Source organism: Canis lupus, chromosome 31, assembly GCF_048164855.1.
Source record: "Canis lupus baileyi chromosome 31, mCanLup2.hap1, whole genome shotgun sequence".
In the NCBI taxonomy this organism is placed as follows: Eukaryota; Metazoa; Chordata; class Mammalia; order Carnivora; family Canidae; genus Canis; species Canis lupus.
In genome coordinates this window covers 2,581,305-2,596,606 of record NC_132868.1, presented here as the reverse complement: position 1 = coordinate 2,596,606, position 15,302 = coordinate 2,581,305, and the positions used below count along the sequence as shown (strand labels likewise).

At 38.6% G+C, this 15,302-nt stretch overlaps 1 protein-coding gene across 1 annotated transcript in view; it reads right to left on the bottom strand.

Moving 5' to 3' along the window:
- DNAH5 (dynein axonemal heavy chain 5) overlaps positions 1 to 15,302 on the bottom strand; it is a 297,391-nt gene that overhangs the window by 13,040 nt on the left and 269,049 nt on the right. Inside the window, exons 70-76 of the mRNA XM_072807314.1 lie at positions 14,579 to 14,728; positions 10,138 to 10,383; positions 6,864 to 7,083; positions 5,511 to 5,716; positions 4,712 to 4,915; positions 2,280 to 2,495; positions 489 to 701 (exon numbers count right to left, since the gene is read on the bottom strand). Coding sequence (XP_072663415.1) covers positions 489 to 701; positions 2,280 to 2,495; positions 4,712 to 4,915; positions 5,511 to 5,716; positions 6,864 to 7,083; positions 10,138 to 10,383; positions 14,579 to 14,728 — 1,455 coding nt within the window. The remainder of the gene's footprint in view (positions 1 to 488; positions 702 to 2,279; positions 2,496 to 4,711; positions 4,916 to 5,510; positions 5,717 to 6,863; positions 7,084 to 10,137; positions 10,384 to 14,578; positions 14,729 to 15,302) is intronic.

The following is a 15,302-nucleotide window of genomic DNA, read 5'->3' as shown; positions in this document are numbered from 1 at the left end:
TCTACAGACAAAGCAATGAAAAATACTTCTCTTTGGTGTGATTTTTGCAGTGTGTGTGTGTGTGTGTGTGTGTGTGTGTGTGTGTGTGTGTCTAGGAACACTTCCTTCTATAAAACTAACATCACAGGCTTTTAAGTTCAAAAGCTTGGTTTTAAATTCTGGTCTTCTGCCTTCTTAGGTGTGTGATCTGGGAAAAGACTTAGTGTCTTCTAATCTCACGTTTCTCACCTGCAAAATGAGGGCAATAAAATGCAAAGATTTAAATGAAATAATGCATGTAAATGGCTTCGTAGAGTGCCTGATATGTGGGAGATGCTAAATAGTCTCCTTCCCTACCTAAAAGCTAAAAATACAGGCCTACAAGGGGATTGATCCCTCAACAAAAGAGCCCTTTTAAGTAAATCATGCTAGCCTGCTTTCCACTCGCCAATCACTACTGTTCACAATAATAAACTGATGAGGTAGGATAAGAGCTGCCTTAAACATACTTTCTTCCACCGAGCAGGAATTCTGGCATCAAACATGCAATTCAGTGCATCTCCTAGATCTTCATTCATGATGATGGTGCCATCAATAGCAAGTTTTAGCTCAGTCAGGGTGCTGCGGACCAGGCTAAGTAGCTTCTGCATTCTGTCTATCTCCTGCCTGAGGAAAATGTTCATTGGCTGGAACGGCCCCATCTTCTGTAGCCTCTCTTTCACCTGCCATGGAGACATTCAGCACGTGTTAAAAATGTGACAGCTACTAATATTTATGTAACTGGTACCCTAGGGCTGCTAAAAAGGTCCCCACTTTTACAATTCTGTTCATGGTAAGCTTTTATTTTTTTTTTCACTGCCAGAAAACAAAGAAGAAATATAAAAGGAAACATCTGTTAGCGGACCAGCAGATTTTGCATCCCAGGTGGGAGAATAGGCAGCCATTCATTCACAGAGGAACACGAACACATGACCACAGCCACACAGCCTTCCAAACAGCAACTGTGCTCATTGGGAAATGTTCATTGCCTGCCAGTCTAAGACACACAGACATGCACAAAAGCAGACAGGTATACGTACACAACCATCTTGCTGGCTGCTTCAAAAGACTAGACTCCTGTTTTGAAAGCTTCCTGTTTTTTCCATCAAAGCACCCATCCATTCAACCACCAACCAACTCACCCACCCATCCATCCATCCGTTTGCATCCTACAAGTATTTATTGAGAATCTGCTATGGATCAGCAACCCTGCTAAGGCAGCACTGACAAAGTCAGCCAAAGAAAGGGGACTCTCCTAAACCCCCTTACTTACCATGTTTTTTATGTAACTGCTATTATATTTTTAGATATTCTTATTGCTTCATAAATATTTCAACCACTGTTAGATATGGATGACCTCTTTCCTGATACTATAATGAAAGGTGCTTATGAAAGCTGATAGTAGGTTGACTTTCTCCAAGCAAGTGCTCAGTTTTTTCAAGGGGAAATTATTCCCTTGGTAATAAGTCCTTGAGTTCAGTTTACAGCACTAGCAATCAAAATGGTCTGCTTTGTGGAAAATAATAAGATGCTAAAGAAACAAAATGCTGCAGTTTTCTTTTTTGAAAACCAGGTTTAAAAAAGGGCAATATATAAAGAAACATGGGGTTCTATGACAAAAGTGTTACACGGTTAGTCTGGGACATTTGCTAAGACTACTTGGAAAGTAAATCAGTCCCTGGTGCTTTTATCCAACATTTTAAAATGTTTTCAGGGTAAATCTTTTCACTAACATTTGCTAAACTGTCTAAAAAATTAACTTTCCTAATCATGAATTTTTCTTAGAAATTTTTTACATATTAAAAAGACAAATCAATTTTCAAAACCCATGAAGCTGTAGAGTTAATGATATAAATACAGACCCCTTGAAATTAGGTAGGCCTGAATTTTAAGATGTGCATTAAATCACACAATATTTTTTAAATGATCAGGTGCTTTACTCTAAAAATATCCTTTGAACAAATGACAATGTGAAGTACATCAAAGGAAAGTTCTAGAAAAACAATCCTAAGCCATCTGTACACACTTATAACCTTGTTATGAACATGAACATTCCTGTCAGGTGTCTTTATTGTTTACATTCCAAAAATTATCACATTTATAGATTTAAAAACTTCTTTTTCTGGTTCTTCAGGAAGTGAGTTTTTTAATAATTTTTAATTTCAGAAAAATCAGTTTTTGTCCTATTTCCTTACTCCTTGCTCCCCCAAGTGAACAGACACATCCACAGTTGACAACCTGTCTGAATGTCAACAACTCACTTCAAATGGGCCATAGCCTGGGGGCAGCTTTTCCAGCATATCATCAGCCAGCCGGGCCACCACAGCCTCCCGGGTCTCATCCCCTCCACTAGAGCTGTCCTTGGGTTGGATGCTGAGGATGGTGTCCAGCACGTCCTTGGCCAGCTTGCTCTGGTAGGTAATATCGGCATTGGGATGCAGTCCAAACACTTCGGGGCTGTCGTAGGTAGGCAAACTCTGAACAACAAATACCCCAGGTAAGCCCAGATTGCTGACATTAGCACCAGTTAAATTCTATTGTCTTAGGAAACAAACGTTTTTATTAAGATAAATAATGTAGCATTGTGTGCCAACTATACTCGAATTTAAAAATAAATAGATAACAAAAAATAATCCTCCCTCCACCAAAAAGATAAGTATTTACATGGTATGTCTTTTTTGTGTCACGCTGCAATCTCAATGATTCCTCCAGAAAAGAATAAAAAGTTGGCTTGAAATAAGATGAACACCAAGAAACATAATAAGTTCATGGTTCCTTAACATCTGCACCTCAAGCAAATTTAATCAAAGAGACATGGTCTTATTTTAGAATACATGAACTAGAAGGGGAGGTATGGATTAGTATTTTGTTTTCTGAAGTTGATTTAATTCAAACCAATCATTTTAATTGTGGAGGCCAAGAAAATTAAGGCCATTCCACTTTAAGTTCAACGTTAGCACAAGTACAGCCATCCCAGGCCCCTGTGAATAAGAGCTGAACTTTACCTTCAGTTACAGGAAGAAAACAGCTTACAGCTTAACGTCCTAGAAAGCCCCACATTAGAATGAGAACAGAGCCCAAGCCAAGGGCAGGAACCCCCATCTACGAATGAGAACAGAGCCCAATGCCCTTGAAAGCCCCATATCAGAATGTAAACAGAACTTGAAAAATTCCTCCACCCCTCCTGGAGGTCCCCTAAACCAGCCCTTAAAACTAAGCTGAAACCCCCCTCAGGGTCCAAGTCCCTGCTCCGCTGTGTCAGGTATACTTGGTTGGACCCAAGCTCGAGCTTGTAAATCAACCCTCGTGTGTTTGCATCGTTGTCGGCTCCTTGGTGGTTTCTCGGATTCACAATCTTGGGCATAACATTAATAAATGTGGTATAACTAATGACTACTATGTTTTTAAAGTACCAGAAAATAAAAGCCCAAAGAAGGCTGCCAAAGAGTACAGTGGGAACTGTACTCTCCCAAGGAGAAAGATGGAGACTAGGAAAAGAGGCATACTGAAACAACCAAGTCCGAGAGAAATGCAGACATCAAGAGACAATCGGAAGCAGAACAAGCAGGCAAAGAACACAGCTATTTGAAAGAAAAAAAAAAGTACCTAAATTTGACATTTGTTTCTATGTGTGAATTGCATCTTAAACTTTATTATTGCCTCACATTTTTCCTGCAATATCTCCTTCCTTATTTTATTCCTTTTAATATAATGTCTTCTTATGAACAACCTCAGGTTCATTGTGAAATGAGGTATATGTAAATAAATACATGTACAAGCATATCTAAATTTATATCTTCAGAGGCACTTTCCTATTCAGTGCTAATGATTTAAAGACATGTGTAGTACAGTTAAGACAAATATATTTGTTGATTTGAATTAAAAAAAATGTAGAGGTGGTAATATATGATAAACTCATTGCATTTATATATCACAGAACCTCTATACTGATAAAATTAGCCCTTTGGGGCCTCTGGGCTTTTGTTTGTTCACTGTGAGATAAATCTCAGAGGCAAAAGAGATTTCTAAATAATGATTTAATGAGTTCAAGGTATAGAGACAGAAAATGTAGTTATCTTGAAACACAGATCAGATCTTTTCCCCAAAATTTCCTGTCAAAATCTATCTTATTCCTTCCTAGAGCAACACTTCTCAGCCAGGGCTGATTTTGACCCCAGGGGATGTTTGGCAATGTCCAGAAACATTTCTGGTTGTCACAACTGGAAGGTGTGGGGGGGGGGGGGATGCTGCTGACATCTAGATCTAGTAGGGTGAGGCCAGGGATGCTGCTAACCATTCTATACACAGCCCCCCACCACCAAGAAGAATCCTTCCCAGAATGTCACTGGTGCCCAGGTTGAGGAAGGAAGCTCCTATGCAAAGTGGGTTCCTGAAAAATACTCATATTCCCAAAGAATATTCCTCACTGAAGTATAAAAGAGAAAGCAGGGTGTGAAGTCAAACAAAACACACACTCTGAAAAACATTTTAATCATTAGGTGAATATAAACATAGGAATAAAGCAAGTACGTATCACCATTAAAATTTATTTTAAAAGCAGTATTTGCAGTGTAAATAAATATCAAAATCATCAATAGAAAAAAAATAAAAATAAAATAAAAATAAAATTTAAAAAAAATCATCAATAGGCTGTAGATATTTTCTCTATGCAAAAATTCTGAAGTTGACAAACCTGAATATATTGAAGGTAGTTATCCACTGTGTTGCATTTTGGAATATCATATCCTTGGTAAAAGCTGAAATCTGATCCAAACATATTTTCACTGAACCAGACCTTAGCAAATGTGTTCAGCAACCTCTTATCGTAGTCATCCGTGACTCTGCCCCCATACTGAATCTCCCCTATCATGTAGCGGATGGTGGTCCAGGAGACACCCTGTGGAAATTTACAGAACAGTTGCATAGAACTGACTACTGGCTCATCCTGATTTTCCCCACCAAGTAAAATCTGCATATTCATGGTCACCAATGTCATTCATTCATTCATTCATTCATTCATTCTTCATCAGTAATGTTAAAAGTGCAGGAAGAAAATGACATAGACAAACTTGAGGCTCCTCCTCATGATTTGAAATAGACCTTTTTGGTGCATTCATAGCTTTCATACTTTAATTTCAACCAAAAAAAGATAGTTTTTGAGAATATTGTGGCAGCTTTTTAGAATGCACATGCTTCAACAGTACTCTAGACTTTCATTTTCATCTTTTAAGATTTTAAAAAACAAGTTTTATTACCTATCTCACCCCACAATAGACCCTGTTGTCTTACATGTAATTTCAACTTGGCTGTGAGAAATTAAAAGTTCATCTTTTTCATGTGAAATGCAGAGAGGCAAGTGTGACCAGGTTGCCATGACTTTGCAAGCACAGATCATCACTCGCACAGAACCAATCCCAAAGCTGGGCAGCTGCATGAGCTTGACGACCCCTGCCCACAGTTGCCAGCAGCACAAGGCGGCACACACACAGTACCTTTTTGACATCCATGTCATCTAAGTGGTTTTGGACAAACTGCACAGTGGCATTAAAATCGGCTTGATTAAATTCATAGGGGATGTTCCACCCCAGAGGACCAAACTTCCTCCTCTCCTGGACTGTGGAGTGCAGGAAAGCCACAGCATACAGCATGGGCTTCCACTGGGAGGCAGTATTCACATCCAGCAGGTCTTGGCTCACACCTGTTGTGGTCAGTGGGGTGAAAAACTGTATCATCACTCATACACCTTTATTTTTTTATTACATTTATGTTACTGATTATTTTTGTAAATTTCTGAGAGTAAAATTCACTTATCTTGAATTCATTTTATCACATTCACATGACAATTATAATTTAACTTGGGTGTCCAGAGGGTATTTCTCTCTGAAATATCTCCAAAGAGATTGGGGAGGTGGTTGGGGGCTGGCTAACATGGGTCAAGTTCCTGACAATCTGACAAGATACTGTGGAGATAAACTACAGGTGCAAGAAAGATGGCAGTAAAATAAATATAATCACTAAAATACTAGTATTTTAAATACTAATATTTGTATTATTATTTAATATCTAATAATTTAATAATATATTATGTAATATAATGCTATTATAAATATTATACTAAAACTACTAATTATAATTACTTTTTATTATTATTATTATTTAGAGCATGTACTCAGGTTGCAATGGGCTTCTGAATATACTACTAACAAATTAATATTAATTAAAACTGTGTATCAAAGCCCACCACAAGCTGAGTATATTCCCCAAATAATAATTATAATTACTATATATGTGTATAGATTATATTATATATAAAATTGTATATTTTTTATTTAGAAATTTTTTACTGCCCTCATCCTTCCACATTTATTTTACCCCCACATTACCTTGTAGCTTGACAGGAATTTGAGCCTTGTTGGCAACACAATAAAAATTAGTTTGTTCAGATGGCTTCTTGTAATGGAAGCAGGTCATAACTTTAATTCAGCCTCTCCTCTTGGAAGACGCTACTGGCCAACTTTAGGTATGGAGTGTGAAGATCATAAATGATAAAATTATGTTAAACATAAAAAGGCAGGTGTCTAGCTGGAGAACAGCATAGGCCAAAACAGAGCAATATGGAGAAAATAGGAAAAACACAAGGTGGATAATGGTGAGCTCTGATGCCCTAAGGCCACCAGAACACATTCCATGTGGAACATGACGAAGTGGCATCCAATCCCCATCATGTTAAATAACAGTACAATTTGCTATAACTCTATCCTTGCTAACTGTTTTTATCATTTCTTTAACACAACAAATTTAAGTATGAAAAACTCCTGTAAACTTCGAAGTATTCCTCAACTCACCACCATATGTTCTTTTCAGTCCTGCCCGGAGGCCCTGTGGAGGCTCATTGGCAAATTTAATGGCCATCTGAAGGAGTGTAATGGGAAAGTGCTTATGAACTTCGGTGGTCATCCAGAGGCGAAAAGCATCATGTACAGTCTCAGTTTCTATAATTATGTCCATTAGCTCATCCATGAAATCGAGCCCCAAATGGCAGTTCTGCAGAAGTGCCCATCCTCCCTAAGTCAACAACAGTAAATGGAAATGAGACTATTTCGTGTTTCACCCACAGATTTAAATTAATACATTCTTTAGGAAGTAAGTAATTAAAATTTAACAGAGATGCACACGAAGCACTAAATTAATCCAGGTCGAATCTCTGGATACAATAACATTTAGTTGAGATAAATAATAAGCCCTATCTTTTGTATAAAACATTTTATAAGCATAAGAATATTCCTTATATAAAGCAACAGAGGCAATATTTTAGATCATGTTGTAATAATTTACTCAACATCTAATCTATGGAATATTCTTACTAAAATGAAAGATAATATCCACATCATAATCTAGAGCTGTTTTTTTGACTCTGTAACTTTGGCTCATTTAGATTTGACTGGTGCAGCCTGAGTTATTTCTCTTTCCGAGAAACAAATGAAGCACCAAATCTAAAATCTTAGTATAAAACGGATCACTGCGAAATTTCACATATCCCGTTTTATTTTCTTGAGTACAGAGCACTGCTGAATAAGTAATTTTTTGTTCCTTGAAAAATTCAATTGGCACTTTTCACAATTCAAACAAAAAAATTAAATATAAAACAACCACCACATAAAGGATTGAGCCACCCTCTGTCACCCCGCATGCTAGAGAATCTGAAGTGAGAAGTTTGCTATTTTAATCCTCCCCCTGGAAACTATTGGCTGTTTGTTGAGGTTGTTTCTGTGGGATTACCACATTCTGTATTAAGAATGTGTCCTTCTTACTGAGTAGATCATCCATGTTGTTATTCTTGTGTAATTGGTTCATTCTGTCATATTGCCTCAAATCTTGCTTTTTTATTAAGATTATATTTGGGGGGCATCTGAGTGGCTCAGTGTTGAGTGTATGATCTCGGGTCCTGTGATTGAGTCCTGCATCAAGCTCCCCACAGAGACCCTGCTTCTCCCTCTGCCTGTGTCTCTACCTCTCCCTCTCTGTGTTTCTCATGAATAAATAAATAAAATCTTAAAAATATGTATTTTCTATTTTTTAAGTACTCTCTACACTCAATGTGGGGCTTGAACCCACAATCCCAAGATCAAGACTTGCAGACTGTTACTGACTGAGCCACCTAGGTGCCCTACCTCAAACCTTACTTACAAAACTTTTAAAAACTATTATCTCTGAAAAGTTATTAGCATGTTAATACTAAGAATTTTTTCTTTTACTTGAATTACTAAACTGCTAATTTAGTAGTTTACTAAATTATCCATAAACTGAGGGCTAAAATTATTCCATTTATACTCTAATTTAGTTGCCTGAAACTGTAATTATTTAACAGTTATTTATTTTAAATTAGAGTTAAATAAGTGTCCTGTAATTGTTGGTGTTTTTGTTCTAAGCCCAGTAATATGCAGAGGGAGGAAAAGAGGAAGTGAAAAGAGGGAGGGAAGAGAGAGGAGGCGGCCAAGAGGAGGGAGAAGCCAGGGTGGAAGCTCACCAAGCCCTCATGTCAGACCAGATCTGCCATTCTTTTTAAGATTTTATTTATGTATGAGAGAGAGAGCTAAAAAGAGCATGAGCAGGGGGAGGGGCAGATGGAGAGGGGTAGAGGGAATCCCAAGCAGATACCAATCTGAGTGCAGAGCCCAACTTGGGGCTCAATTCCAGGACCCTGAGATCATGACTGAGCCAAAATCAAGAGTCGGCCACTTAACCAATTGAGCTACCCAGGTGTCCCTTTCAGAGTGGCATTCTTAAGTAGAGATGCATATTTTCTTCTCTGGACACACTTCAGTCCACCCCTGCTGCTCTCCCAGCTGCCTATCAAGTGCTTAGACATGGCACACATGTGAGTTCTATCACAACCTTCCCCAAAGCAGGGAGCAGGGCATAATTTGGGAATAAAAGAGCCACAAGATAAATGTGGAGGTTCTACAACCCAATGGGCTCAGTTCTAGACCAGGGGAAACCAAGATATGACACAATAGTGAGGTTCTAGAATCAGTAGCCAGGACCTAGAACCCAGTGGTTTCATGGTGGGCCTAGTAGTTGGAGGTTGGGGGTGGCATGAAGACAGCCAGATTTATCTTCAGCAGAGGGAATTCCCCAGAGGGCACAGAAGGAATCTTGACGTAGGAACGGAGAGTTCAGATGTAGGGAAGGAGGGTCTGATCTCAAAAAAAAAAAAAAAAAAAAAAAAAGACCAGAAAAGCATCTAGACCAATATTGCATATTCTCCAGCAGCAATGAGAAGCCAAGTGGTTCTCCCTCCCTGGCCAAAGTGCAGAGGAAAAGGGAAAAAGGGGTGAAGAGATCCTCTAGACAGAGTTGGACACTCCTAAGAGAGCTAGACCAGAGTAAACACATGAGTGCCTGTCCTGGAGATGGAATTCTAGAGATGAAATGGAACACCACTTCTGCATTAAGCTAATTTAAGTCCCTGAAAGTACCCTAGTTCTGGACTTGACTATCCCTTTAGCAAGATTATCATGTGGTTTCCAGTACTTTGTGGTCCCCAGGTGAGGCCTGAGAATGGCACGCTCTGCACACTATAGAATTTGCAAGCCACAAAGGGCTCTAGGAGCCCCAGCCTGGAAGGTAATAAGCCAGGTTTCCTAAAATCTCTGGTACCACCACAGGGTAATGGCAGATTCCTGGCCTCTGGGATTTGGGCCAGGCCCAGAGGACTGCAGGGCACAGATTATACATTCTGGAACTCAAGAAAGACATGGTGTGGTGGATTCTGGAGTGTTGGGGATTCCAAGACAGAGCTGGAAGCATGCAGAGGGGCTAGAATGTATGACAGAGGGGGTGGGGCTGTGGACTCCCCTGAGTGTTTGGGATCTATGCAAACCAGTTGGGAAATAAAATGTTCTGATGGGGTTGGTTTTCTATAGGTCAAGGTTCAACAGAAAAAATGAGATCTGTTTTTCCATGGAAATTTTCTAGTAGATATTAAACTTTCCCCTGGTAAGTGAACAGCATGCAGCATGTAAATTAAAACTCTTAATGATTCATAAATTCTTTTCTGCATTGCTATTCTATAACCTATAATAGCAACATAACATAAAAGTCGACATTTGGCCTCACATTCGTCATAGTCTGCTGTAAAAGCTTGCGCACATGGACCTCCTGGCCCTGGCCCATGGACACATAATGGGTTTCTATTTTTAATCTCTTCCCCAAAGCAATGATGGAATCTGTGGGATCTGAGCCCATAGAGAGAAGACAGATGAGTGGTGTCCGTGGATCAGATTCCTCCCATGTCTTTTCCAAGTCCAGGATAACTCCTTCTGTGTAGCGCTCTCCCATGGAGTCCATGATGTATTTGCGGGCCTGCCAAAAACAGTACAGGAGTCACCAAAACGATTCTAACTCCGTCATGTGTATGATCCAGTGTGGCTTCCAAAATTCATTTTTGTAGATTATCTCAATGATGTCCCTAGTAACTCTGCCAAGGAAATAGGACAGAGACATTCTTCTTGTACATCTCCACTCTATAGATGGAGAGGCTATATTATTTGCCAACACACAATCACACAGTTCAAAGACCAGAACCCAAGTTGGCCAACTCCTAGTCTGGAACCTGTTTATATACACTGGCTACTTCTTAGTACAAAATTTAAAATATCAGGAAACTATTATTTAGGATACTTTAAGGGAAATGTATATGCATTCTAATAATCACATAAGCAGCACAATGCCTGCTGGATTTAATGGATACTTAATAGATAATTATTGAATGACTTCTTATTGAGTGAAATATATTAGATTTTTCCTGAATGAATTAATTATTGTTTTAAAGATTTAGTCCATAATTGTTCTCTTAATCATGAGATTAAGAGATTAATCATAAGATTAATGTGATGATCCCTCCCCATTTTTGGCTTATCTTTGTTACTGTCAATTTTATTTTCATTAAAATATATGCTCACAATATTGCAATTATAATACAGTATACAATTATAATATAATAAATATAATATAGTATAGTATAGTATTATTATAATATAGCAATTATAGTATTATACAGCATAGTATAGTATTATATAATATATATATTATATAATATAGTATTATAGTATAATATAGTAATATTGCAAATATAATATAGTATTATAATATTATAAAATTATAATTGTCAACTATATTATCAACCATATAAAAGTATTTCAAGTAACAACATAGTCCTTTTTCAAACAAAGTAAAATAGTTATGCTCAACAAAATCCTGTTGTGAGTATGACCTTTGGTCCATATTCTCCCCCTGGTAAAAACTGGGTTTCCTCAAAGAATAGTTTCTTATCCTGTTTTCTTCTCCTACTCCATGGAGGTAAAACCCAAGTTTCTCTCCCCAGTGAGATCCCCAGAAGAACTGCTCTCACATAATAAGCCAAGCCCAGATGTGGATACCACATGACTCCTAACGCTTCCAGGGGCTAGGCAAGGGAGCCTTGGTGAAGTTGGCCTTGGAAGAATCCTACTTCCATTCCCAGAGAAACACAAAACAGGTGTAGGCAGGGTTTCCCTTAAATCAGAGAGGCTTCAGATAAACCTGGACCAAAGTGAGGGTGGTGTTTTAACCAGTTTGACTTTGACTTAAAAACATCCAAAGTTTTATTTCAGTCAGTAATTACAGTCAGTAATACAGTCAGTAATACAGTAATTCATACAGTAATTCATACAGTAATACAGTAAGCCTGTATTACTCTTCCTCCATTTTGAATATCCAGCTAGGTGCTATGCCCTCTCAAAGTGCATGCCCCAGGTCTCTGAGCTTAAAAACTGGGATGATGTTCCCACTCATATTTGCCCCCTTTGCAGGTTAGAGTGGGAAGGTAGTAGCTATAAGAGACTCATCTAAATGGTCTTTGGATGACAAGTGGGATTTATCTAAACAAAGATGACAGGTAGGAGAGCCAGAGTGGTGAGCATTCCATGGAGAGAGCACATATGCAGAGACCTTGAAACAGAAAGAGGTTAGCAGTAGGGGACAGAAGGATATCCAGTGTAACTCATATAAGATTCAGTTGTGGGACATTCAGCCTTCTGCATACTTCAGTGGCATGAATGGAAATAGAGTCCACACTGTCACAGGTTACTTTTCACATACCCCTGAAGAGTATTTTTGTCCCAATATCTGATTCCAATGAAATAGGCTCAATCTCTGAGTCTGGGTAAAAAATAAACTGTTGGGCTGGCTGAGAGACAGGGGCACCCAAAATGGCGGACATCTCAAATTGGGTCAAAATGGCTGATCTTGCCGCCAAGGCAGCCGTGACCACCACTCATCTCCCGTAAATCGAAACCTAGATGGGAAAACAAAACTTTCCACCCAGGACTTTCCCGCCAGGGACCACCCCCATCGGCTGTACTATCCCCACCCCCAGCCAGTCACCTAGGGACACGGTGTTCCCTTGCCTAATTTGGAAAGGGACCCACCCAGATCCAGACCCCTAACCAATACAGCTTAAAAAACCCCACACTCCCCAACCCAGGTGCCACTTCCTTAACTGGACCACCTCTCCGAGTAACGGAGCCTCGCCAGGGAGTGCTCCCCATTAAAGCACTCTCGAACCTACTGCCTGGTCCTGCCATTTTTTTTTTTTCTCTGCCGTTCATTTGGAAAAAACCTAACACAAACCTCTGCACCTGTTCTATTTTTGCTGAGTGTTTTTGAGACACAAATGTGTATGAGGCATGAGATAACCTCTGGGAGGGCACTGTTTTGGCAACCAGGCAGCTCAATGTCTCCTGGCAGTGATGCTCAGCCAAAATACTAAGAACAAGCCTGATGCTGCTTATGGGGAATGTGGACTGAATGTAACCACACTGTAGACCTTCTAATATGCTTCCCAAGAAGATGCCTGGTTGAAAATCACAAAAGGAATGTAATGCAAGTATAAGAATTTCAGGAGAGGATATTTTTCCAGAGGGGCCTTGTAGGTCTTAAGACTTGGGTGTAATCATAATAGCCACAGGAAGCCATTGAAAGACTTTATAAAAAGCAAGGAATAGCATAATCATATTTCCATTTCTTCTGGAGTATATAGAATTGACTAGAGTAGACAAGAAGGAACAAAAGGAGATCCTAGTCAGGAAGCCATGGCTATAGTCAGTCTACGCTGACAGAAGCCAGCATGAAGACAACAAGGTTACAAAAGAGCTTTGTAGACTTAAATTCAGCACAGAACCACATAAAGTGTTACATTGGGGGAAGAAAAAGGAAGGGAGGGAGTAGATGGAGAGAGATAGAGGGGAGAAAGGAAGGGGAGAAGAGAGGGACGGAGGGAAGGAGGAAGGGAGGAGAAAGAGAGAAGAAAGAAAGAAAAGAAAGAAAAGAAAGAAAGAAAGAAAGAAAGAAAGAAAGAAAGAAAGAAAGAAAGAGGAAGGAAGGAAGGAAGGAAGGAAGGAAGGAAGGAAGGAAGGAAGGAAGGAAAAGAAAGAAAAAGAAAGAAGAAAGAAAGAAAGAAAGAAAAAGGAAAAACTACTTGAATCTTCTACATTGTCCTTAAGGCAACAATTTGACAATTCTTTTGGGCAGAATAAAAGTAATGAAGTTGAGAAGAAAAACTGAGGAAAGAGTGATTGCAGTTGCCCTGCCTTGCAAAACTCATTTTTCTTTTCTCAATAAATCAATGAATCTAGTTGTTTTCATGATTCCTTGGTACCTACATGGACTTGGAGGTGGTTATTCCATGTTTTTAACACTCCCTCTGGAGACTGAAGAGAGAACTTCCTACATTCTATTATAAACCCAGGGTATTATGACTCTTTGGTTTGTCTGGAGAAGCCCCTAAAGAATCAACCTGCCTGAATATTCAAGCTAAACTTTTCATTGTGAAGGCAGGACAAGTCTTATTAGCAGTGACATTTCCATGACAGTAGACCAGAGATTAAAGGTCTTTGAAAAGATGGATCTTCTGGAGGCAGGATTCACATTTAAACCATATGCAAAATTCAAAGAGCTTTAGGCCAACCAACTCTTGCATCAAGGGTCCTGAGATTTTCTGGGGTTGTAACTGTAGATTTGGGAATACTGTGCCTCCCTCTCTTTCTAGGGTTTTCACATCCTTTCTATTTAAAGAAATATCATTTTACTACTAAAACATGGTATGGAAGAGTAATACATTACCTTTATGTTATACCTACAAGCTAACCTTAAAAACATGGCTTTCTCATTCACTCCTGTACCATTTAGACCAAAGAAGACTATTAAATCACTTAGCCCAAATGTACCCCTCACTACATTTGTTTACTTTTCCATTTTTTCACGTAGGTATTGCCAGAAAATTACATAGAAGCCTCCAAAAAATTCTCACTGGGATTAAAATTTTTAATATTTCTCTAAATTTAGAATGAAATTCTCCTTTAAAATATTCTCCTAGGAGCATCTGGCTGGCTCAGTCTGTGGACCCTTGATCTCAGAATAGTAGTAGCTTCAAACCTCACAACAGGTGTAGAAATTATTTAAAAATAATAAAAAGTCTTTTAAAAATATCCTCCTATTTTTTCTAATATGAGCTTTTTACCTGGGCAATGGTTCTGTCAGGACACCAGGATCTAATAAGGAGAAGACGTCTAAAGCAGTCAAGAGATTTATCATAGGCATTTGGAAGGGGTTCCTCCTCAGGGTTTTCCTTATCAAACCAAATTTTCCACATCTTCTCATTTCTTGATATCTACAGATACCAGGGGATAAGAATTGCATCACAGCACAGAAAAATCTTTCAGCAATAGTTCATGGATATTTTTCATCAAATCTTCTGACTATTCTAGACACGTGTGAACCATATCCCTTGACTTTTTTTTAAATTTTATATTCCCATACCAAAATGTATGACAGTCTAAAATCAAATGTGATTTGCTCTAAAGTCAGTCTGTATTAATGCCAGCTTACAGCTAGCTTTTGAAGCAGGGAGAATCTTGAGTTGTTTAATTTCTTCGAATGCCTTTGTGGTAACACATTTGTAAGAAATAAAGAAATCAATGAAAACTCATTTTCATTATTTAAGGAAATCTTATTTGCTTTATGAAATCCTTTCATGATCAGGAACAAATTAACTCACTTATTCACCTATGTTTTCTCATTTCCTAGGACCACTCCTGGCACAGAAGAAGACATTTAATATATGTTTATTATTGAACGAAAAGCTTTTTGGTCAATACCCTATTAATCTAGAGTAATTTGAAATATACGACTTAACATTATCATCAAATAAGTAATGACACACATGCTTCTGTTAGGCAATTGAT